The sequence below is a fragment of the Scedosporium apiospermum genome (assembly GCF_000732125.1).
Source record: "Scedosporium apiospermum strain IHEM 14462 chromosome Unknown SEQ_SAPIO_0121, whole genome shotgun sequence".
Classification (NCBI taxonomy): domain Eukaryota; kingdom Fungi; phylum Ascomycota; class Sordariomycetes; order Microascales; family Microascaceae; genus Scedosporium; species Scedosporium apiospermum.
The window spans coordinates 1,792,860-1,817,098 of record NW_015971822.1 but is presented as its reverse complement, the minus strand read 5'-3'; the positions used below and the strand labels follow the sequence as shown (position 1 = coordinate 1,817,098).

The following is a 24,239-nucleotide window of genomic DNA, read 5'->3' as shown; positions in this document are numbered from 1 at the left end:
CGAGGCAGTGGGATGAAATCAGAATTAGGATCCGATTCCCTGAGACTGGGTTTACCAGGTTCATTGGTGTGATGATAGCACAGACTTTTTCACATTTCCGCCCCAGACCAGAATCAAGAGCTACGCAGGGAGCAACACCGTGCGCCGGACCTCTCACTGAAGTATTTGGGAGCCCTACTACTATCTATATCAAGTCGACGAAGAGCACGACGTTCATGACATCCTTGACTTGATATAGAGAGGATCATAAACACCATTCTTAAAAACTAGAGCAACCCAGCTTTCCAGCTTTCCAGCTTTTCAGTCAAACGCAAGCCAGCCCGCGATGAAAGCCGAATAGGTGCGCAATGGACAACAGAACCTTTTATGACTCCTGACTTGGCACTACGGAGAGGCTTGCACCTTTCTCCAGGGAAATACTTAATATACCGAGAAAAGTCACAACGTGTTCTGCATAGCCGTGATCACCTGCGCGCAATTCCTTATCCTCAGAAGCTTGGTAGGCCTAGGAAAGTGGCGTGCGTCTTTCTCAAGTGACGTTAGGAATCGGTGCCATCGCGATCATGAAGAATGAAGAAGGGCCTCCGCGCAGCCACCTCCCTAGTACATATGTCTCGGGCTGATTATCGCTTGGGCGGTGTACCGAATGCGTCATGAAAGATGAAGAATCAGCGTCGTCTTAGTATCCAATGGTATCATGATGCTGTTGATGCTACCAAGGCAACGGTGGTTTGGGTATAGTCAAAAACCCTCGAAATGATATCAAGCTCAAAATTATATCAGAGAATGAGCTGCATAGCAGGTTTTTCATTGCCCTTGTTAGCATCTACCGTTTCGGCAGAAACTACCGATCTTGTATGTTGTGCATACTTCGCCTCATGACGACGCTTCCCTTTCTGTTGGTAGTGCGTATGAGCTTCTCTCCAAGATATTGGCATGAAGAATTGGGGATCGTACACGTATATACCCTCTCGCGTTTTCAAGAGGCGCTTATACTCAGATTTGAAGTTACTTCAATGATTATGCCCGCCCTGTCTTCCGCCTCTCACTTATAAAATCCTTCCTTATCCCGAGTCCCAGAGAAGATCTGGTGTCCTTCATCCAGAATTCAGCAGATCCGAACGCATATAGCTTGTTGCTTCATTGCCCGTCGTGATATAAGAATTAGATATCCAGTCGACCTCCTTGAAACAAGTCTTCATACATCAGAGCGACGACATATTAATTCCGAACAATGGATACCTTCGATCCCTCGAAGCAGTCTTTCGACATTACTACCGCCAATGGGGCCGCCCTGTCCATAAACGTCTCCTCGCTTGACAGGAACTATCACGAGATGTTCGGCATCAGTATCAACTACGGCTCGCAAATCGGCGCATCCTTCATAATGCTCATCGTCGTCCTCACATTGAACCCCAAAGTCAAGTTCTTCAAGATGTGCACGATCCTTCACATTGCTTCTCTCATCTCTAATATCATCCGCATGGTCCTCTTATCCATCTACTTCCCGTCTAAGTGGACCGAGTTCTACACCATGTTCTCGGGCGACTATTCGCGGATAACAGAAACGGATATGCGCAATAGCGTTGCGGGAACGATTTCCTCTTACATCGTCGTCGTTTTTGCCCATGCCTCGCTTATTGTCCAATCTTGGACGATAGTGAAGCCCTGGTCTCTGAGGGTCAAGTGGATCGTCTGTACCCTCTCGCTGGCAGTCTGCCTCACGACGATAGGGTTTCGTCTGGCGTTTTGCATATTCCAAGTCAGGGCGACTCTTGCCATGAAAAGCGCTAGCGATGCCCGGTGGGTGGCTGGTTATAGCATCATCCTCGACGCCTTATCGATCTGCTGCTTCTGTGCACTTTTCAATGTGCAGCTCGTTACCCATCTTGTGAAGCATGGGAAATTCCTTCCTTCCAAGAATGGAATTAAACCCTTTGAGGTGTTAATCATGGCAAATGGTCTTCTAATGATCATACCGGGTAAGCTTTTGTTTTATCTTATATTTATTTTATTTCTCTTTTCTCCTTTTCCTTTATCATATTGGGGTGGTCAATATCGCATACCTGATACTGCATATTCAGCATTGGCGTCCTTGGAAGAGCCTCCAACACTTTTACCACTCTGCACTTTCAAAGCTAACATCTAAGCTACAGTCATCTTCGCATGTCTCGAGTGGTCCACGTTCGTCAACTTCGAGGCCGCCTCACTCACCTACACGTCTGTTGTCCTTATCCTCCCTCTCGGCACCCTCGTCGCCCATCGGCTCACTGACCGATCCGCCCAGCGTTTGCCTAATGAGAACGAGTCTCACCAGCCTCATCGCCATGTGCACTGGATCCGCACCTGGATGGGCAGACCCGGCGACAGACACCTGAGCATTGCTGATAGTGACCCAACTTCACGTTCTGTCACACCGCTCCATAAAACCAGGGAGGGTAACACTTTGGAGGATACTGGTCTAAAATATGTTGAGGCGGAAGGGAAGGTTTTTAATCATCATGCCTTAGAGGCCGGGAACTTGTCAATTATGGGCTCGGGGAGTAGGGCTGATTGAGACGTGTCATGGCTACGACGAGTGGATCACTTTCAAAGTTTATTGTTTCATGTTCTCAGAGAGGAGTTAAGGTGTTAGATTGTGTTTCTGCTCCTTCACGGTTGTGTATGGCTATCTAGGATGATTCTGGACACCGCTGTCACAGAATGCGAGATGTAGGATAGTTGAACATGAATGTTGCTGGCCTTTTTCCCTTCCTCCGGTGGTGCGTCGAATCCAAAGGTCAAATCCTAACTCTATCAGACGGGTTAAGCCGAAATACTAGACACACCATGCCAATAGACCTGCCTGCAAGTGATGCGCAAATCGCTCATGCCCAACCACATCACAGGTTGCCGGCGTCACTATGTGGTATCGAGTTTAAAGAGGTAGGCACGTGAGGTAGTGAGGTAGCGAGGTAGCAGGAGCCCTTTATCCAGAAAGAGCGGAATCAAGAAGAAAAAGTTCTGGGTCGGTAACTGACGGCCAGCGGAGGCGAAGGCTAATGCACATCGTACTTCAAGGTTGATGGCGCTTGCGCGACAATGGAGCTTTCCCTCGTCGCGTTTCTGTCGACCTAAGAATTTCGGCTGGGGGCGGCTTAGCCAGTATACACACACTCAACCACAAGGTCTGGTCCAGACTTTAAATAGGAATCCTGGATAGTACCCTAGGGATTGGTATAGTAGTGGTATTGGTCCTTGGCGTCGGGGTTGTAACAACTCCAAGCGTGGAAGGTCCCTAAAACTGGTAGACTGGCGATCCCCAATCCGCGGCATGAGAGAAGAGGTCATCACACAGACAGACCCATCCCCGTTGCAATCTTCCTCACTAGAGCCTTCTTTAGGTACCATTCACGGGCAAGACTTCTCGTAGTTTTAGCGAATACGGCAGGTGTTATGCGGCCGTGCTCGACAGCCCGACCAAGCATGAAAATCGCATCTCCGATCGCCCGCTCCTCCGCGACCAGAGTGTACAATTGGTTGGCAACAACGGTAGGCGCCACCAACAACTCATCAATATCCGGTTGCGGGTGTTGTCGGGAACTTTCAATGACCGCATCAGCCTTGCGGAGAGCTTCCCGGAGAATCGTCGCATTAGAGTTAAGAAGTGCCGACACCTGGCTAAGAGACTGCCGTTCAGAGCTGAGGGTATTGTAGGCATTGATCATCGCAGCACGTTGAGCTTCGAGCCCGGCTATGTAGGCGTCATTCCTCTGGCGACTCTTTTCGCGTTCCTGGTATAGGGCTTTACCTAGCTGGCGCAAAAGGGCATCCCTTTCTGGATTAGGGGGGATAGGGGGCGGTGGGACGTTGCTCGGCTCTGGTTCTTTCATATCAAGAGGCTCATCGAGGAGATCTGGAGGAGGCGGTCGCTTTGGGGCCTGTAATTGCTGCGGGGTACCCAGTATGGGTACTTGCTGCTGTGGTACTGGTTGTTGCGGAGGTCCTCCGGGATAGATACCATGCTGGTAGGCTGGGAAAGCCTGGGGCAGTGGTTGCGAGGTGGAGGATGGCCACTGGGGAGGATGTTGCGGAGTCTGAACGAAATGCGGGGGAGCCGCCGAGTGTGCGGGCAGACCTGGCGGGTGCGGAGCGGGAGCAGCCTGCTGAGGGAGAGGAGGCGCTGACTCGTAGCGTGAGAAACGACTCTCACGAGAGGGTTCTGCTGGTAATGTCGACACGGGGACTTGTGTCGTCTGGTTATAAGTACTGTGTGGGCGAGGCGGCGGCGGAGGAGGGTGCGGAGGCTGGTCGGAGGCCCTTGATGAACTTGGTTCCGGGGGAGACGTAGGCTTAGGGGGAATCTTCGGTAAGGGCTCAGGTTTCAAGGGAGGCGGCGGAGTCGGAGTGGAAACGGGCTGTGCGCCGGGCTTCGGTGGTGGGGGCGGGGCTTGACTCGAGCCGCCCAAGGGCTGGATTTGCTGGATGGAAGGAGGCCGGGGAAATGGGGGGGAGGCGGGCCCAGGTTGGGGAGACTGAGCGGTGGATGGGGAAGCGCGCCGAGCTGCCTGCGGTGGCTGTGGCTGACGTGCGATGACTGGGGGTTCCTTGGCGAATATGTCGGTTAAGATTGTGAGAAGGTCGGCGAGTGTGGATTTCTAGGTCGAGAGTTAGGCGGATGTGCAATAAAGTGCAATAAAAGACGGCCAGAACGACACGGTTAGACACGCTTACATCCCAGAAATTCGCCCAGGCGGCTAGGTAGGGGTGGTAAACCTGGCCCTGCGGATCGACGTATTGACCTGGACGTACGAGCATCGTCTCGGTTGGTTTAACGTAAACGAGTGGTGCGGCCTTAGGGTACGCATGTGGAACCCACAGCGATACTGGGAAGCGGTAGGTTGCGCCGCGAAACACTACGGGTAGTGTGCCAGAAAGGTGGACGAGGAGGGCAGAGACGCCATTATCAAAGGCTAGGAGAAAGCAAGGAGCTTAGTGTTAGGCGACCGGGAATTGATTCCCTGACTTAAATGATGTAGACGTACTATGGACGTCTGTCCGGGGCGAGAGACTGGGATACAGCGAGAGTGCCTGCGCGACATCGTTGTAAGTCCTGTTGACATCGTGATATTCCTAGAGGAGGTTAAGTTAGCGGCCTGCCTTGAGGAGTGCCTCGATGGCGGTGCCAGAAGGAATGATTGCTTCATACACTCGTCAGGACGCTGTATAACCAGTTTAAAACATGCTGGGGAACAGGCATGGCTTATTGGGTGTTTCCGGGACGCAGGAAGTGGCCTACAAGGCTGGATCGCACCGGTGCTCATTCACTTGATAGCTGTCCTCGAGGTCTTCGGAGGAGGCGCCTGGCATCAAATTGCGGTTTGATGGTTTCGTCATGGAGCTTAGAAGCTCGGACCTCCACTCCTGCCCCTTCCCCCACTCAGGCTTGAGGCAAACAGCAAAAGTAGGCACAAGAAAAGAAGGGGGGGGGGATGACTAAACCAAGGAGCTGCTTTCTTCACGCAGGGATGACAATCGATTGTCAGCAGCTGTTGCCAACTTGGAGAACTGCAAAGGCAGCGTTCAGGATGTGATTCTACTCTGTCGGTGGTGGCTGGAAAATACAAGCAAAGCCCTTTCATGCATAGTGAAAGTTATAGTGAAAGCCATGAAGCTATCCATACCGGAAATGTCAAATCTTCTATTACAAATCCTCTCCACAGGACAATTCAACGTTGTTGTTACGAGTGGCTGTAAGGGTGGTTGTAAAGTGGTGAGAGGGCAGATCAGTGAATTGATGAACTGCTTAAAAGAGGGCACCGGAGGACAATCGGAGGCGGTCGGGTCCGCAAGAGAATACCTCGTAAGATAAATCTCCATGAGACCGAGAATTGACTTGATTCTGTTCCACCAAGGTACTCGAGCGAGTATAGTACTTGTACTACTACTAGAATTAGTTTCGTAGGGCTCAATGGGTTTGTCAATTGACATGCTCCCATTGTGGTTTAAATTGTTACAACTGTACTTGAGATCTCATTACTTCCAAAAAGCGCCAGCCAACGAGGATATTCTGCAACTCGTTCGTAATCCCCGCGTCAAAAGAAGAATAGAGAACCTGTCAAAGCGTCAGTGCATATCACATTTTTAGTTTACTTTTAACGTCATCGATTGATGTCGTGCGTGCATCTGGGGGCGTACCAAGTACTTGAGACTCTCCCACCCTTGACCCAAACCAAATCCGATGTCCAGGAACAATGCGTCTACATCTCTTGATGCACGAAAGTGCTCTTTAGCTTCTCATGTGCAGAAGTTGATCAACACCACCTCTGCGAATCGTCCATCGGTGCCGCAAATCGACTTCCATTTTTGTGACGCTGGTCAGGTGCCTGGTTCCTTAGAGCAGCCAATCGAGCCAACCGAGCCAACCGCAGACTTGGCCCTCCCCAAGATTCTCCGACAAGCTCGCGGCCATTCCGTACTCGGTGCCCAGTTGACGTCGTGTATCTCCGGGAATAACCTAGCGGCAGCGTTTTCTTTTTTCTCCCCTTTTTAGGACGGACTTTTTGTGGGATTTTTCTCCCTCGCTCTCTTTCGTCGCATGTTCCCTACGTTTCCATTGCCGCGTGTGGCGTTCACACAAAGAATCTGAGCAGCGGAGCGGAGATGTCGACTTCGCCTTCCAATCCAGTTTAGACCACTCATGTAAACTAGTAGTTTCCTCCCAATAGTCGCCATTTCTTCAGTCTCTTGTTAATAATCGTGAAAAAGATGAAAATAGAAACTGAAGTGAATAAAATGGCTCTTTCCGCCACTCCACATGAACACTTTCTTTCCGAGTCTTCCTAGCACCTTCCCACCCCGTCCTCCCCAGAGCCCTCCCATCTGCCATCTCCAATAAACGGCAGTTTTTAGCATTTTCATTGTCTATTGCCATTAGGAACCCCCACTTGAGCAGTCTCGGCAACTTTAGACTGTTATTGTCCCCATTTTCAACACAAGTATCAATTTTATTGTTGTGTTCTGGCCAACAATAGGACTCGTTCTCATATAAACAAAACTTACTGGAACCCCTCCACGCCTCACTTTTTTCCATCCCACCTCTCCCTCCCCAACTTAACCTCATCTCAAACTCGGACAGTTCCTCAGAGATCTGACTCTTCTCTCGTCCTCGTCGCATGGTCTTCTATACACGATATTTCGCACGGCTGAGGAGTATCGCGGATCAATTATCTGCATACTCCTTGCGTCAGGACTTTTGATTTCTTCAAAGAAATTCACATTTGTCGCCCCCGGGCACCCACCCTCCGTCGCAGTCTCGAAGACGAGCACCAACAACGCCACATAAATCTTATTGACGTGTGTGTGCCGAAGCCACATACCCGATTATAAACCAAGCAATGCTCCCTGACATTCCCGTCCTTAGCGACTATGGTATCTCTCCGACTACAGGTTTCTTGCCGGATGTCATACCCTTGACTCGACTTCCCGATCCCTACTATCACAAGTGGGAAGCAATCATCGCCGAGCTTCAGGCTCTGATTCTTAGCCGACGCATTCGTCCCGTTATTGACCGCCTCCCGGTCCTTTCCACCGCTGGTCTTGAGCACGAGGCAGAATGGCGCAGAGCGTACTGCATCCTCTGCTTCCTGGCCCATGCCTACATCTGGGGTGGCGATTATCCCGCCGACCGTCTGCCGGCCGCCATCTCCGTGCCCCTGATTGAGGTGTCCGAGCGACTCCAGTTGCCCCCCATCGCAACCTACGCCGGCCTCTGCCTTTGGAACTTCAAGCCTATCTTTGCCGACGAACCCATCGATGAGTTGGAGAACCTTGCCACCTTGATCACCTTTACTGGTTCCCTCGATGAGTCTTGGTTCTACCTCATCTCCGTCGCCATCGAAGCGCGTGGAGCTCCGATTCTTCCCGTTATGATGACTGCCATTGCAGCTGCGCGCCGCAACGACACTAAAACCGTCACGCGCTGCCTTCGCACGTTCGCTGAGCGCCTCACTGACCTGACGGCGATTCTTCAGCGCATCCATGAGAGTTGCGACCCGACCGTCTTCTACCACAGGATTCGCCCTTTCCTCGCTGGTACCAAGAACATGTCTGATGCTGGTCTCCCCCATGGTGTCATGTACGAAGACGCTCATGGCAAACTTGAATATCGATGCTACAGTGGCGGAAGTAATGCCCAGAGTAGCTTGATCCAGTTCTTCGACATCATTTTGGGAATCCAGCATCGCCCCACTGGGGCGAAGCGTCCTGCTGGCCCTGGCGCCGATAAAACGGGCTCGGCCGCAGGACACAACTTCCTCAGCGAGATGCGCAAGTACATGCCCAAGGACCATGCTCGCTTCCTCGACGATGTTGAGCAGGTCGCCAACATTCGCGAGTTTGTGGAGTCGCACAAGGATGACTCCGAGCTGTGCTTGGCCTACGATGCCTGTCTTGCCATGCTGAGCGCATTCCGAGACAAGCACATTGCCATTGTCACTCGATACATTGTCATGAAGGCCCGTGAGTCTCGTGCCAGAAGTCGATCTCGAAGCCCCGCGGCTACCCGCCAGCGTCTCAACCTGGCCACTGCTAGTTCCAAGAACCAGCAGCCCACTGGCCGACGCGACGAACCTGAAGGCGCAAAGAAGTCTAACCTCACCGGCACGGGAGGTACTGCGCTGTTGCCATTCCTTAAGCAGGCCCGTGATGAAACTGGTGAGCCTGCTATTGCCGAATGGACTCGCAACTTTATGAACAAAAAGATCAAGTCGGATACCCATGACGAAATCTTGAAGATGCCCGAACAGCCAATCCCGGATGATGTTGCGCCGATTGACACCGGGGCTAATGGCCTCGCCGGAGCTTGGGAGATGGATGAAGAAGTTGGTGGTATTTGCAACTATTAAGTTGCGGGAAAGGATCACTTGGAAAGGATCACATTGCAAATTAGACATGATGAACGGAACTAACATGCCACATCATGTCAACGAATTTCACTTCTCTCCAAGCAAGACGAAAAACTTGCTTGGACATACTATGTACAGTCATTTTCGACTTGAAAAATATTTACAAACAAAATATAACCTGCTTGCCTTGCCTTTTTGGCTCAACCGCTCTAGGAGTCGTATCCCAGACGGTTTCTTGTTTTTCGTTCTTCGCTATCTACAAGCACTGGGAGTACCAGTCGTTAAGCTTCGTGCACGTGTATGGAGACACGCAAGAAGTGGGACCAGTCCAGCCAATTCCACCGCACTGAGCCCACTGCGCAGCGCCTCCAGATGGAGGAGGCGAGGTCGTCGTAGTAGGAGCTTTAGTGGAGGTTGAGCTGCCGCCGCCGTTGCCGGGAGGAGTAGTCGTGGGGTTTGAGGGCATCTGGAAGGCGGGGAAGCTGGAGTCGTCGGCGCGGCGGCAGCCCGAGATGGCGACAAGCTCGTTGGGGCACTGGACCTGCTCGAAGGTGTGGGTTGGGTTGTCGGCGTTCTTGAACCAGTCGAAGCGCCAGTAGCAGCCGTCCTTGAGGGATGAGGGGAAGCTGTCGCACTGGGAGCGGGAGGAGATGCCACCGTAGCGCTCGCCGGGGAGGCTCTGGCCGAACTGGGAGGCGCAGCCGTCGAAGATGCCGACGCCGCCGCCGGGCATTTGGAGGTCGAATTGGTTGCCGGAGAGGTCGCCGCCGGTGTTGGTGGATTGGACGACCATGGTCTTGCCGGCGACGGGACCGGAGGTGAAGGTCAATCTGGAAGTAAGATAAGATAATCAGATTTCAAATCCATCTAGTAGATCTAGCTGTGGAAGAGGAAGAAACGTACTTGTAACAAGCGCAGCACCAACTAGCTTCGTTTCCGCCACTAATGTGAGTGGCAGCGAAGCCAAAGGCTACCTGGTCGTTGACAGCCCATGGAGAATTGTTGGAGCAAGTGTAGGCGCTGCCATTGTCACAGCCGCTCTTTACGCTGGCGTCGACGGGGTTGTCGTTCTTGTCGCAGCTTCGGACGGGGCCCTGGAGGACGTTGGCCTTTCCGGACCAGGCGCAGGACGGCTTACAGCAGTCCCAGTACCTTTATGCTATATTAGCCAATGTCATCTCAGTTGCATGAGAATGTTATTATACCTCGTCGAGCTGCCCGACCCGGAGGCGGCGAGGGCGGTGCTGGCGGAGCCAGCAATGAGGAGGGCGAGAACTGTTCGAGACACCATGTTGGTAAAGTTGAGGATCCGAGACTACTTGACAGATGGATAGTTCGATAGTTTGGCACACAGCAGAGGCTTTGATATGACAGGTCCCGAAGGAAGAAGGGACTTCGTGCCAACCCATCGGCGAGGAGCAAGGCCTAGTTATAGTTGTGCGATTTCCCCATGATGATACCCATCACTTCCCACTTCCCAGGGTGATTTACGATTACGGTACCCTCAGCCAAGAGAACTAGTAGTACGCTACGCCGGAGGGCTTCTACAAACTCCGGCAATCACGACTCGCTATTTCCACTCGTAAGGATGGAGGAGGGATCTAAGTTAAGGGGAGTGCGTCGTTCGTCCTTGCAGCTGGGGAAATAAGTCGGGTGCGACGCTCTGTTTCGGAAATTTCCCATCCCACTAATCATACAATTGAGTTTCGAGAAGAGACAAGGGAGCTAATTTAGGACCCAAGCAAAACCTCGCGATTCCTGGTTCGGAAGAATACGACTGCGCTGGAGAAAAGCGATCGCGGGTGTTCCTCTGCCCTTTGATGACGTGTTGTTGCGCTGGCGTGAACCACTGGGGGATTATATATACCGTGGATTGATTCTTTAGATGTTCTCTGCGATGCAAGCTTGGTTAAGATCGGCCCGGCTTGTTGTGCGCATGCATATCAATTGTTAATGTGGCATCCGGTATTTAGAAGGATCGGAGCCGTCTGCCGCCTAACCAGCCGAAGAGGCCGAGACCGTGTTTGCTGACTGCTGTTCTAATGTAGGAGCATGACCCATCAAGCGGCGATGTCTTGATTTGTTCCAAAACCGGTTCAGGACGGCAAGGCAAGTAGTTTCCACTTGGGTGCCTTTGGCTCTCAGTGTTAGGTCGGGCTCGATATAGGCGAAACTGACCGGGTTGGATTCCGAGAGGCGGAATGTTGACGATACCTGTTTCTCTGATCCTGATATAAACGAAGGAGGGGCTTCACTACTAGAACCTCACATATTCTCGACTATGGTGGTGAGGGATTGAGGTCAAATCGCCCGACATTGATCCCCGTCAGGGAAGAAGCTGGCCACCTGACGTTGCTCAGAGAGGCGGCCATTATTCCCATCATATTAAGGGGTCTTCAAGGACAAGGGGCTCAATCATACCAAGCCAACTGATGGGACCTCTCCCGCCTTAGAACACGTCCACTCTTGGGAATCCGCATAGCAGCAATTGTATCGCGTTTTTTGGCCCTAAGCAGTACTGATAGATAGGCCAGGAATGGGGATATTGAAACCGCCTGTTTATGTCAAGAGGCTCTCGCTGTCGTGCCCCGATGTTGATGCCACCCTAAACTGCTCGAACTCGGGGCGGATGCTTAGTTAACACTTCGAGATATTCGTTTACTACGAAGGAGATGAAGGAAAACACTAGAGCAGATGTTTATAAATCGCCAGAGTTCAAACGGCAAATCATTCTGTGTAACATCGGCCAAAATCCATCATCTGCGCATGCTCAGAGACCTCAACCAAAAAACAGTACTCCAGTTATTCAATAATGTCTGCCCTTTGCGGGCGATCGATGGCTGATTTTGCTCCGCTTGTACACAGGTATTTATAATATCATAATGGCCGAGGCAAATCCACCTTGTAGTGAATCAGGGCGTTGGTTTCTGCCATTACGAAGTAATGTCCGATAATAAACGAGAATTCGAAAAAGGGGCATTGGAGTATCAACAATGAATCGCCACTCATTGACTTGTGCTCCGTACTTCGTACATCGGGACTATTTTCGTAATTGGTCAATTGAGCCTCGCAGATGCACCACGCAGGAGGCAGGTACGAAGGATTGATCCCAGCATTGGTACAATTCATTGTCCCACAACATTGTTCATTGTTGGGAGTTTATTGGAAGTCGCGGATGATGTGGTCTGGGTCCTGCATACTTTGTTCAGTCGTTGATGAAGGCACACACACATTGGCGCCCGCGCTCTGATTGTGCACTTCGACCCTGGACAGCCACCGAGATTAGTCATGGTGCTCCCCGCAATCCCAAAGTGGCAGAGTCTCAAGGTGGTTTCAGGGGTCTCGACTGACCAGACTTGGCGGCTGGGCGAATGCTGAGACTGACCGTTCATTGAAACAAACCAGGCCGTCCACGGCATTACATCGTCCTCGGGAAACACCAAACTTCCAATCGCCTGGCGGACCCGCGGCCCTTCTCGCTTCCGACTGGTAAGGCCACTTTCGACGTCATATCGAGGGCTTATAACCACGTCGAACGACACCTCTCTTTCACCAAGTCTCCACGCTTAACCCTTGGCGCTTGACCGACTTCGTATGCTGGGCACATAGTCGTGTTCCGCGCTGTGTATAGAGCAATGACCCGGTAGTGAGACGACGCAACCCCGGTACCGATACCCCAGGGCCTCAATATCGAAACCTTGATCGCTAGAATCGAATCCGTCGCTCGAGGACCCTCGCGATGCCCTACCAACAGATGACGCCGCCAGCCCCTGGCCACTCGCGGACTCGCTCCCGAGGGGGTAGTGATAAGGCCCTATCTAGCACCCGACAGAGCAGATCATCGCAGAAAGCTATGCTTTCCAAAGCCTTGCAAAAAGCGAATACGGCAGTGCAACTCGACAATGCCCAGAATTTCGAAGGGGCAAGAGTCTCCTACCTTGAGGCTTGTGAGCTTCTTCAGCAGGTCCTTCAGAAGACGAGCTCGGAGGAGGACCGGAGGAAACTTGAAGCGATTGTATGCTTTGGTTCTTGAAATGGTATCACCTTGACCTTTGGCTAATCGCCTCTTCTGTTCATAGCGCAAAACATACACGAGTCGCATTGACGAGTTGGACCAGCTGGCCCAAGAAGAGTTGATGATGGTAGACGACGACAAGGCTCTCCCCGCAAGACCGGATAGCGACAGCTACCCGCCATCTACCACCACTACCCTTAACCTTGAAGATGAGGTGGCCGAAGTCTCTGAAATCCAAACGGCGACTGTTACGCGCATCATTCGAAATCCAGAGAACCAGAACCAGACGCCACCCAATAACATCGTACACCCCCCGCGATGGGCGAGTACTCGCGCTGCTGTTGACGCCGAGTCGTATTCGGCGCCGCCCCCTGGCCTTAACGCGAACTGGTCACCCGAAAGGAATCTTCACCTTCCACGCCCGGATGTAGACCGGGATATGCCGCCTCCACTCTCTCCCCGCCGTCCTTCTGAGCCGACCGGACTCGGCCCACCGCACACCCCGAGCCTAATTCCCACCAGCCATTTCTCATCCATGCAGGTCAACGCAACACGAGGTTCGATGGGGACCTCTCATTATCGAGGTCCAAGCCAGGAGTCAAATTCGTGGCTAGACTCGAAGGCCGACTCTGTGGGTTCTACATCTTCCTCTGTACACTCACGTACATCGTCTTTGGGCATTAGAAGGAAACATATACGCGCGCCGAGTGGCGACACTGAAGCGGAATTCGATGCGGCTCTGGATGCAGCCGTGGAAGCCGCTTACGATGACGGTTTCGTGCCCATGGACTCGGACGAAGAGGGCGTTTCAATTGTCGCAGCCGCGCTCAAAAAGGTGGAACTGGCGAAAGAGCGCGTGCGGCAGAGCGAATTAGAATCACTGCGTCTCGAGCAGGAGAGAGAAATGAGGCTCAACAACCCGCAAATCGTGCAAAATGCGAAGAACGCATACGGCTCACCTACCGTTCCCGAGGACTTTTATGATGACGAGTCATCCGAAGACGAGGAGCGCATGTTGGAGGAAATGACACGCGGCTATGAAATTGAGGATTTTGCCTTCGGAAGACGCCCCGACGAGTTCGAAGAGATACCCCCGAGGGGCGATTCTCAAACATGGTTCGGCGCTGGCGGTGCTGGGGGCGCAGGTGCTGGGGGCGCAGACCAGCCGCCTGTGACCGAGTTGTCTCCCCCGAAGGATGTCGGCGCAGGTGTTGCCATTAATTCCCGAACGGCGGCGACCCCACCGCCAACTCAAGCTCTCCCCGATTTACCAATGCCGTCTATCAGGCCACCTTCCCGAAGCCCTGATCAAGGTGTGCGAAGTCGACGACTGAGCGGCCAGAACATGAAGCAGCTGAAGATTGAGACGTCCAAGTTGACCCGAGTTCCCTTGCGAGAATCAATGCCTGAAGCAGCCGTAACCGCTCCTCCTGTCCAATCAACTAGGGCCCGTGGTACTTCTTCTCCTGAGCGTTTGGGCGGTGGAGTTACCTCACTTGCCGAGGAGAGTCCCATAATTGAAGAGCGTGATGAAAACGAGGCGGAGAATGCTCTTAGGCGGGCAACTTCACCCCTGGCGCGCTCACTCATGACGAAGAACTATTCGTCGTCTAGTCTCCGCAGTGCTAGGAGCCGGAATATGTCTCTGTCGAACCTCGACGAGGACCTGTCGCCGGGGACCCCGTCGAGCAACCCGTTTGCCTCTACTGGCAGGCTACCGAGCTTCTCAACTAGTTCAACTCCAATGATATCCACTTTCGATGAACAATTCCCTACAGACTCGGCTGAGAGCTTGTATCTCTTCGATGGCGGACTCCAAGGACGATCTCGGCCCGGCTCCCCGGACTCTCAGTGGGGCGATGCTCCCGTTGCTCTAGAGCCTTGTCCCAACGACTTTATGTTGCGCCCCTTCTGGCTAATGAGGTGTCTCTACCAGACCCTCGCGCACTCGCGGGGCGGCTACCTCAGTAGCAGAGTATTCGTTCCTCAAGAAGTGTGGAAAGTGAAGGGAGTGAAGCTGCGCAATATTGAAGACAAGATTTCCACGTGTGACTATCTAACTGCGGCATTATCGAAGTTGGCCCAGGTTGATACTTGCGACGCCGACGCTGTTCTGGAAGAGATGCAAGCTCTGGAGGGTGTGCTAGAGCAGATGACAGCCAATCTTACGCGCAAGCTAGGACATGAAGTCGGTGTCCAGAGCCCTAGTACCTTATTCAAGGATTCCCTTAGCGGTCTGGACGGAGAGACCCCATTTGCAAATCCTCCCAGATCTGCTAGTATTTCTTCAAAGTCCTCGGCACCATTCTCTTGGCGCCGCCTAAGGGCAAAGAACTCTTCGGCTGGTCTTGCCAGCTCTTATAGCAACAAAGTCAACGACAACGGTCTCGACTCGCCGATCCTGGAAACCCTGCCCATGACTCTGAATCCTACCAGCCGCCCCCCCAAACGACTGGTGAATCAGGCTCAGTTTTCGGGTCCACATGCCAACTATATGGAATCACTTGCGCGGCTTTTTGACTCAGCGCAAATGATTGGTGAGTTTCAATTCTACTTCCCACAGATTTCTAAGAAGACAAGCTAATTCTTATCCCGAATAGACCAGATTGCGAGGCAGGTAGAAGACCCCGGGTTGCGTCATGCCGACAAAACGCAGGTTGGACTGGAACTTTGCACGAGGCATGCAGCTGAATTCTTCGCGTTTTATATTTGCCGATTTGTACTCTCGGACTTGAGCATTCTCCTTGAGAAATTCATCAAGAGGGGAACCGAATGGGTCGTTACGTGACGAGGGACTCGTTCGCTTCTTCACAACTTTCTTCTTTATATGCAGATTACGAAGGTAACGGAAACTGAGGTGGCATGGGCACTTCAGGGATTTCAACTGGCGAAACCACGCTTTGCCACTCACTGCCATCCCATCTATGACCGGAGTTCTTGAATATTATTATGGCGGGCGCTTGTTCATTGCTGTTTCTTGGGGATACGAGGACTCGGAGAGAGGGGGATATGTTGTTTCGTTCCCGGCTGAACAACAGCCTTGAGGCGAGGTGTTTGTTCATAGAGAGGTTGCATTTCTTTCCTTTCTTGCCTTTCTTCTTTTGTTTGTAGATGCTGGACTCGATGTCTAGTGATTCTCTTCATTTGTCGATCTTCGTCCAATCTTTTAATATGATGACCATTCTCTGTTATTGATATACATATATTTATGACCAAAGAAGAAAAAATACGATTATATTCAATGAAATAAATTAAGATGTTTGTCGGTGAGGCGTCTTGGTTGAACTGGCTGGTGTAAGTCCTGAGTTCCGAGTTTAGAATGCCAATGCTGGCCGACTTCACGTGATTTCGCGTCCTCTTCGCAAATTTCACGTCGACTCACTTTTCCACATCCAACTCAAGTCTCCGACCCGTTGCGAGCTTTGCTTTATGCCGCCAGCCCCAATTATATTTATTTCATAATTTTTCATATAGGTTCTAAGGTCATACATGAATAAATGATCCGCTCCGCGACTTCAGTCGCGGGAGCGCTGCGGCCTTTCACCCGATCCCGGGCCGTACGAGTCTCGTCGAAGCTTGAGTCCCTGCCGAGATGCCGTGCCACAGATCTCAGATGCCCCGTTTCAGCATTACGCCGGGCTCAGATAGGAGCTTTACCGCATCTCTCATCCAGGGACGGCTGGCATCGATATGCGTCGACTAGCGCTGACAGGACGCTTCCTGGGGTAGCAGCCAACTTGGAGGCTCGGATTGCGGCGATTCCTATCGAGCGGTATCGCAATTTCTGCATCGTGGCGCATGTGGACCATGGGAAAAGTACGCTGAGTGACCGTCTGTTGGAATTGACGGGGACGATATCTGCGACGGGGAACAACAAGCAGATTCTAGTATGGCTTCTAAATCTTATGAAAGTCTATCTACGTGTGGCGTGATGCACTAATACCGCTATCCTAGGACAAATTGGATGTAGAAAGAGAAAGGGGTATTACGGTGAAGGCGCAGACCTGCACCATGATTTACAACCACAAGGGCGAAGATTACCTGCTTCACCTCGTCGACACACCAGGCCACGTCGACTTCCGAGCAGAGGTGACGAGGTCCTACGCGAGCTGCGGAGGGGCCCTCTTGTTAGTCGATGCGAGCCAAGGCGTCCAGGCACAGACGGTGTCGAATTTTCACCTCGCCTTCTCGCAAGATTTGAGCCTAATACCCGTCATCAACAAGATCGACATGCCTTCGGCCGACGTGCCGAGGGTTCTCGAGCAGATTGAATCTTCGTTCGAGTTGGATCCCGAGTCTGCGGTTTTGGTCTCAGCTAAGACGGGGAAGAACGTGGCGGCTATTCTTCCGGCTGTGGTTGAGAATATTCCGCATCCGGTTGGGGACTCGACGAAGCCTTTGAGGCTGCTCTTAGTCGATTCATGGTATGATAACTTTAGGGGTGTCATATGTCTCGTTCGGATTTTCGACGGGCAGGTCAAGGCCGGGGATAACGTGGTTTCTCTGGGTACCGGACAGAGATATACCGTTGGCGAGGTGGGAATACAATATCCCAATGCGGTCCCGCAAAAGGTGCTTCGGGCCGGACAGGTCGGCTATCTGCACTTCAACCCTGGCATGAAGCGTCTGCAGGATGCGAAGCTCGGCGACACATTCACTGTTGTCGGCAAGGAGGACGCAGTTGAGCCGTATCCTGGGTTCGAAGAGCCGAAGCCCATGGTCTTCGTAGCCGCCTTCCCCGTGGATCAATCCGACCACGAGAAGCTAGAAGAGAGCATCGACCAGCTCGTCCTCAACGATCGAAGCATCACTCTGCAAAAAGACCACTCCGAGGCCCTCGGTGCGGGTTGGCGCTTGGGATTCCTCGGATCCCTTCACTGTTCCGTCTTCCAGGACCGGCTGAGGCAGGAGCACGGAGCCAGCGTCGTGATTACGGAACCTACGGTACCTATCCGCATCCAGTGGCGTGATGGGACCGAAACCGTCGTCGAGAATCCGGCCGAGTTCCCCGAAAATACTGATCATCGACTCAAGGCTGCGACTCTGTATGAGCCGTTCGTTACCGCGACGATAACCATGCCGGAGGAGTATCTTGGCAGAGTTATTGAGCTGTGCGAGTCTAACCGCGGGGAGCAGAAGAGCCTGGACTTCTTTCACACTACTCAGGTGATTCTGAAATATGATTTGCCGACGGCTCAGTTGGTTGATGACTTTTTTGGTAAACTCAAGAGTGCGACGTAAGTTTCTAACCCGGCTTATTCTTTTAGTATCATCCTTGACTGAATTTTTGAGTATAGAAAGGGATATGCGACCTTGGATTACGAGGACGCGGGATGGCGAGAAGGCAACCTTGTCAAGTTGCAGTTGCTCGTGAATAAGGTCCCCGTCGATGCCATTTGCCGAGTCGTTCATAAGTCTCAGGTTGAGAGGCTCGGAAGGCAATGGGTCACGAGCTTCAAGGAGCACGTCGACCGACAAATGTTTGGTATGTCACTTCCTTTTCGTCCTCGAGAAATATTGCGCATTTAACTGACTATTGGAATAGAGGTTGTCATTCAAGCTGCGGCTGGCGGCAAGGTCATCGCCCGCGAGACCCTGAAACCTTTCCGCAAGGACGTGTTGGCGAAACTTCACGCTGCTGATATCACGAGGAGGAAGAAGTTGCTTGAGAAGCAAAAGGCTGGAAGGAAGAGGCTACAGGCCGTCGGAAACGTCGTGATTGACCACTCGGCGTTCCAGAAGTTCTTGTCGAAGACATGATGATCGTTTTGCAATGTACAAAAAGAAAGAGCATTAGATGACGCGTGTGTAACTTGTATAAAATGTATGTATCCATAGACATGAGTTAAATAGGCCTATGCCTCTCTAGATGATTTTCTTTCCATGGAGGAAAAGATAATATATAATGGTGCCAAAACATGCAGCTCTTCCCCAGATGCCCGCTCTACCTCTAGTGACGAAAATATGAAACAATGCGGATACGTTTTAAACAAAATGCTCAAGGCGCTATGCCTTGGGCGGTAGCTGCTCTCCTTCCTCGAGAAGTCCCTCACCAAGCGGCACCGGATCCGTCCACGACCAACCCAACCCCCCACTCAAAGTAGCCTCCCACTGAACCAACCTCGGCACGGGCCCATCAGCCCAATCATCCTCCACATCGGCGCCGTTCCCGTCAGCGAAATCAAAGATGCGGTAGTCGCCGTTGAAGAACCACCAGCCGGATACGGAAGTGCGGAGGAACCCTGAGTGGGAGACGACGATGACGTACTTCTCGGGCCGGCGGTAGAGGGAGCGGACGCAGGCGCGGCCGCGGGCGAGGAGGGCAGATTTGAAGGGGAAGTACTTGGCGCCGGCGGGGGTGAGCTTGTCTGGGTAGACGGGGTCGACGGGGGAGAAGTCGATCATGGGGTATTCTTTGGTGAGTTCGGGGATGGGGCTCCCGATGTCGCAGGGCTTGGAGGTGGTTTCTGTACGAAAGACAGCTTCTTAGCGGTTTCGCTCGGGGTTTCCGCCGGAGAAGCGGGACTCTCGGCCGAATCCGACCAACACTGGCGGATTGGGTAAAGGTGTGTTTTTTCAGAATGCTTACCCTGCCATGCGGCATCTGCTGTTATGGGAACCTTCTTCTCTATTAAAAAGTCAAGCGAGTAGAGGGCTGTCTGGATCGTTCTCCTCATCGGGCTCACGACGATGGCGATGTCGCTCTCAGGGATCCCATTAAGCCTCTCTTTCAAGCTTTCCCTGAGCTTGCCACATTGTTCTACGCCCTCCTCCGTGATAAGAGGGTCATGTAGGGCGTAGTCCTGTATACGAAGCATCAGTACTACCTGGAATTGTAAAGGGGGTCTATGGACGGGTGAGACGTATTAGTGAGGTTGTGGTAACCTTGTGTGTGGCGGATGAGGATGACGGTGGGAGGCATTTTGGCGATCTAAGACGGTATATACAATTGTAGAGAACTACCTTGGTAAAGACTGACAAACGGGCATCCGGAATTCTAATGTTTCCCCTCACTATATATATACATATATTTTTCCTGTTCAGAATGACTCTACGAAACTCATTGGATCCCTCCTTAAGCCGAGAGGGAAGGCGCAGCGAAGTTGGAGTCATTCCAAGTCGTTGTTAGTTGCGCTAAGGCGATATTCCAATATCGAGGCTTTTGCTGTCTCTCGCACAGGACAATTGAATATCTGCGCAAGCAACAGGCTTGCCAACACCGACCGAGAGAACAGCAGTTCGCGTCACGCAATGGTGGATGACGCTCCTTTTTTTCAAGAATTAAGCAATTTACGAAGCATTTAGAAATGGCAAGCGTAGACGACATATTCAAGGTTCGTGGAGCTCCCATCATCCCAATTGCGCCTCTCTCTCGCGCCTTCTCAGCTGACCATGTATCAGAACACGCAGAGCTCCCTACCGAGCAAGCGGAGGATCGACGCAGTTCGAGATCCCAGTATGTTCCAGCAGCTACTCCCCGTCGCTCGCAGAAGCTCTTCTCTGCTCCTTCTTTGACCCGTTGTGCGCTCACTACTAACTAAAGCAACTCTAGGCGAAGTCTACAAGGCTGCGAAGCGAGATAGCAACGCCCACGGCAGCCGTCATGCGACAGTCGAAGACGAAGCCGTAGACCACGATCGAGGCGAAGCCCCCGGCGATGACGAAGATGATTACGGTCCCGAGCTCCCTCCCGATGATGAAGAAGGAGGGCGATTCTTCGGCGGTGGCATAACGAAGCAGGAATCAGAAATCTTAGACTATCTCGAAGGGCGAGACGAAGACGTCGCGGCCGAAAAGATCGACGCCGGGTGGCTACGCAAAACCGTACTGAATTTCGAAAAGCGCATAACGAAGAACGCCGAACTCCGCGCCAAGTACGAAGACGATCCGCAAAAGTTCATGGCGAGCGAGTCGGATCTGGACTCGGACATCAAGACGCTGTCGATCCTCTCGCAGTATCCGGAGCTGTACCAAGAATTCGTGAAGCTCGGAAGCGCGACTAGTCTCGTGGGCTTACTCGCGCATGAGAATACGGATATTGCGATAGGGGTGATGGACGTGCTCGACGAGCTCACGGACGAGAACGTGACGGCCGACGACGAACAGTGGGGTGCGCTCGTCGACGCGATGCTGGAGGCCGATCTACTGGACCTTCTAGTGTCGAATCTCGCGCGGCTGGATGAGGGGGATGAGCGCGACCGCGAAGGCGTCTACCATGCCATGTCTATAGTGGAGAATCTGTGTTCTCGCGAGGCCGTCGCGAAGCAGGTCGGCGGCGAGGAGAAGCTCGTAAAATGGCTTCTTAGCCGCGCCCAGCGTCGCGAAAAGGACGTCAGCCAGAATAAGCAGTATGCTGCCGAGATCATCGCAATTCTCGCCCAGTCGGCGCCAGAGAACAGGGGTCGTTTGGTCAAGCTCGATGCTGTGGATACGATGCTGGAACTCGCGTCAGCGTATCGGAAACGTGATCCTGATAGGTCGAGCGATGAGGAAGAGTACATGGCCAATTTATTTGAGATCCTTACGGCGTTAGTCGATACGCCCGAAGGCAAACTGAAACTACTAGAGGCCGAGGGTGTAGAGCTATGTCTCATCATGCTCAAGGAGGGCGGCCAGAGCAAACCCTGCGCGCTCCGCTTACTCGCCCACGCCACCGCCCTCAGCGGCACCGGAGAAGCCGCGACATCTGCCGCCGCCGCCGTCTGCAAGCAGCTCGTCGTCGCCGGAGGCCTCAAGACGACCTTCACCATGTTTATGAAGACGCACGACGCCTCGACCGTCGAGCACCTCCTCGGCATCTTCTCCTCGATGCTCAGGCTGCTCCCCGGAGATTCGAGCGAGCGGATACGCGCGCTGGCCAAGTTCGTGGAGAAGGACTACGGGAAGCTGGCGAGGCTGCTGAAGCTGCGCCAGGGGTACGTCGCGAGGATTAGGACGGCAGAGGAGGAATTCGCCAAGTTTGCTGAGGAGGAGGAGGAGGAGGAGGAGGATGAGGATCTAAGACGGGCGGAGTTGTTCTCGAGGAGGCTTGATGCTGGGTTGTTCTCTTTACAGTCTATCGACCTCATCCTTGCGTGGCTTGTTGCGGAGGATGATGGTGCGAGGAAGCGAATTATCAAGCTTTTGAAAGATACGGATTTAGGGCTGGATGCCATCAAAGCAAGCATTCAGGAACAACTCGACGACCTTGATGACTCCGAGGATGTCAAGGATACCAGAGAGATGCTCAGCACATTAGTAGAGTTTTTGTAATGATATAATTTGGGCCGGCAGCGTAAGGAAAATCAAAGTCTAGCATGTTGAGTTACCGCTATTCCCAGAGTAAAAGAAATAAGAAATAAGAAAATGCCGTGAAAATAATAACAATAAATCCAAGAGTCACCCTTCCCTCTTCTCCATCCCACAGCTAGTCGTTTTATGGGTGTCAACCACTTTTTCCGTACTCCGTTCTCTACAGAATACCGGATAGCAGCCCACTCACGGTAATCCGCCTCCCATTTTAGCCCAAGATGGTAGGCGGCGGGGTGGGCTCGCAGTCAAAGACGGCCGAAAGGAGATCACCAATAACCTTATCTTTATTCTTCAGCGCCCTGCTCTGTAGCTCCTTAATCTTGATCTCGGCGTCCTTCAGGGCCTCCTGCTCGGCGGCGGCGTTGCCCTCGGTGTGCTGGTGTCCATCCGTGTGAGTTATACTGGTTGCGCTAACAGTGAATGCAACGAAGTGTGGACGTACCTCAGCCTCGAAAGCCCTGTACTTCTTCTCCATGTTCTCTCGGTGTTGTTCGATTTCCTTTCGGGCCTCATCTCGCGCCTGCTTAACGCGCTTCGTTCGGACTTTGGGAACGCTGTATCAGTATTTTTGAACGAGGGAAGAGTAGGGGGATTCGTAACAGGATCGATCGCGCGGCTTATACGGGAGCGTAGGATTTACGTACATTGTCTGGCTGTTTGTCCGGGTGTAATGTCAGCATGGAATCTCCTGTGATATTTCGCTCAGCGGGTTGTTTGATACGGACCTTGCTCGACAATCTTGGTTGCGTCCCTCTCGGCCTGGAATGCCCCTCGTTAGCGCTGTCCTCTCTGATCCTGTCTTGCATGCAATACGGCTGAACTGGAGTTGGGGATGCCGAATACGTACATCGAGAAGGGTTTGAATACCGGCGGAATGTTGGGCAGACTAGAAAGTACACCGTTAATAGCTTGCCTCCTGCGAGCTGCTGGGTGGTTCGGAGAGAAGGGGGGATCAGCGGGATAAGCTTGCCATGGTGAGCTATGTTGATCGATGACGTTTCTGGATATTCTGACAATACTTCGGCGGGAGAGGAAGAGAGCGAGAGTTATTGGGAAGAGAGTAGGGTAGCAGGGACGGCGGAAAACAAGATGGCCTCAATTGTTGTGAAAGCTTGCGGTATGGTTTGGCTTGTGACCAAGGGTCTCGAATAGTTGGTGGTGAAGGGTGGGTGGACAAGATACAAATGGACGGCTTGATGAGCTAATGCGGCGTTGAGAGTTGGAGTCGAGAGCTCTCTGCCCCGCTGCCTGTTGAGGCCCCACCAGAGCCATGCATGCATTTAGCCATTGTGTAAAATTGATATTAGTTTAACGGGGCGCCGCCTTGATCCGCTCGGCGACCAAAGCTCCACTATGATTATGTAATCCCGACTCGGGCGCTGCGTTCCCGAGTGAGCTCACGCTATGTTCAATTGTTACATTAGGACTTCAAAACTTACACCAAGCTTTTTTTTTAACCCATTGTCAATCCAGGAACAGAAACCGGGAAGTTTGTCAAGAAGATTATTATTTTCCCTTGCTTCCTCTGCCTCTGTGTCCGTAACCGGATCTCTCTCGCCCTGACTGGAGTGCGCAGCTGGCTGCCAATCCCCACCTGCCACCTACTCCAATCCCTCATCTCATCTCATTCCGCCTCATCACCATGTCTCGAGCCTCCAAGATCACCCTCGGGATAACAACCCTCGCCACACTCGGCACCGTGGTAATTGTCCATTTCCAGCAGAAAATGGAACGGAGTGTACGTTGACATACATTTCCCTCCCTATTCCGTGTCTTCCCGCCCCCAATTCATCGTGGGGCCGGGGGGATGTAAAACCTCATCCTAACCCAAACATCAGGCCATGCATGAAGGCGTTATCCGCGACATGGAACAGCGCCGACTAAAGAAGGAGCGCCAGCTCGACTTTGATCTTCAACAAGCTCTAGAGGCGGAATTCAAGAAGGAGCAAACTGTTAAGGACACCACGAATTCTAGCGATGCTGGCGGCTTGTCGAACGGGTAGGAATCTTGAGATGATTGTTGGTTGGGCTTAGTGTATGATTTATTG

General features: G+C 52.4%; 8 protein-coding genes and 1 pseudogene across 8 annotated transcripts; 5 read left to right on the top strand and 4 right to left on the bottom strand.

Annotated features, from left to right (window-relative positions):
• Window positions 1-1,234: 1,234 nt before the first annotated feature.
• On the top strand, window positions 1,235-2,557 carry SAPIO_CDS8573 (uncharacterized protein; the record flags this gene model as incomplete). Its single annotated transcript, XM_016790184.1, has 2 exons — window positions 1,235-1,982; window positions 2,157-2,557. 2 exons carry the CDS (start codon window positions 1,235-1,237, stop codon window positions 2,555-2,557), a joined length of 1,149 nt encoding a protein of 382 aa, XP_016640447.1.
• Window positions 2,558-3,329: 772 nt separating this feature from the next.
• On the bottom strand, window positions 3,330-5,376 carry SAPIO_CDS8572 (Endosomal sorting complex protein; the record flags this gene model as incomplete). Its single annotated transcript, XM_016790183.1, has 4 exons — window positions 3,330-4,637; window positions 4,714-4,952; window positions 5,025-5,112; window positions 5,308-5,376. The coding sequence occupies 4 exons, from the start codon at window positions 5,374-5,376 to the stop codon at window positions 3,330-3,332; spliced, it is 1,704 nt and encodes a 567-aa protein (XP_016640446.1).
• A 2,000-nt stretch (window positions 5,377-7,376) lies between these two features.
• Window positions 7,377-8,885, top strand: SAPIO_CDS8571 (annotated as a pseudogene; the record flags this gene model as incomplete).
• Window positions 8,886-9,141: 256 nt separating this feature from the next.
• Window positions 9,142-10,176, bottom strand: SAPIO_CDS8570 (Cellulase-like protein; the record flags this gene model as incomplete). Its single annotated transcript, XM_016790182.1, has 3 exons — window positions 9,142-9,715; window positions 9,789-10,037; window positions 10,109-10,176. The coding sequence occupies 3 exons, from the start codon at window positions 10,174-10,176 to the stop codon at window positions 9,142-9,144; spliced, it is 891 nt and encodes a 296-aa protein (XP_016640445.1).
• A 2,448-nt stretch (window positions 10,177-12,624) lies between these two features.
• Window positions 12,625-18,660, top strand: SAPIO_CDS8569 (uncharacterized protein; the record flags this gene model as incomplete). The annotated part of the gene is made up of 6 exons (XM_016790181.1): window positions 12,625-12,900; window positions 12,965-15,437; window positions 15,501-15,556; window positions 16,855-18,137; window positions 18,198-18,385; window positions 18,446-18,660. 6 exons carry the CDS (start codon window positions 12,625-12,627, stop codon window positions 18,658-18,660), a joined length of 4,491 nt encoding a protein of 1,496 aa, XP_016640444.1.
• A 246-nt stretch (window positions 18,661-18,906) lies between these two features.
• On the bottom strand, window positions 18,907-19,822 carry SAPIO_CDS8568 (putative phosphoglycerate mutase protein; the record flags this gene model as incomplete). Its single annotated transcript, XM_016790180.1, has 3 exons — window positions 18,907-19,367; window positions 19,490-19,723; window positions 19,786-19,822. The coding sequence occupies 3 exons, from the start codon at window positions 19,820-19,822 to the stop codon at window positions 18,907-18,909; spliced, it is 732 nt and encodes a 243-aa protein (XP_016640443.1).
• Window positions 19,823-20,207: 385 nt separating this feature from the next.
• On the top strand, window positions 20,208-22,152 carry SAPIO_CDS8567 (Uncharacterized protein; the record flags this gene model as incomplete). Its single annotated transcript, XM_016790179.1, has 3 exons — window positions 20,208-20,234; window positions 20,302-20,356; window positions 20,453-22,152. 3 exons carry the CDS (start codon window positions 20,208-20,210, stop codon window positions 22,150-22,152), a joined length of 1,782 nt encoding a protein of 593 aa, XP_016640442.1.
• Window positions 22,153-22,399: 247 nt separating this feature from the next.
• Window positions 22,400-22,837, bottom strand: SAPIO_CDS8566 (uncharacterized protein; the record flags this gene model as incomplete). The annotated part of the gene is made up of 3 exons (XM_016790178.1): window positions 22,400-22,567; window positions 22,634-22,745; window positions 22,815-22,837. 3 exons carry the CDS (start codon window positions 22,835-22,837, stop codon window positions 22,400-22,402), a joined length of 303 nt encoding a protein of 100 aa, XP_016640441.1.
• A 996-nt stretch (window positions 22,838-23,833) lies between these two features.
• Window positions 23,834-24,194, top strand: SAPIO_CDS8565 (uncharacterized protein; the record flags this gene model as incomplete). The annotated part of the gene is made up of 2 exons (XM_016790177.1): window positions 23,834-23,929; window positions 24,030-24,194. 2 exons carry the CDS (start codon window positions 23,834-23,836, stop codon window positions 24,192-24,194), a joined length of 261 nt encoding a protein of 86 aa, XP_016640440.1.
• Between the last annotated feature and the right edge of the window lie 45 nt (window positions 24,195-24,239).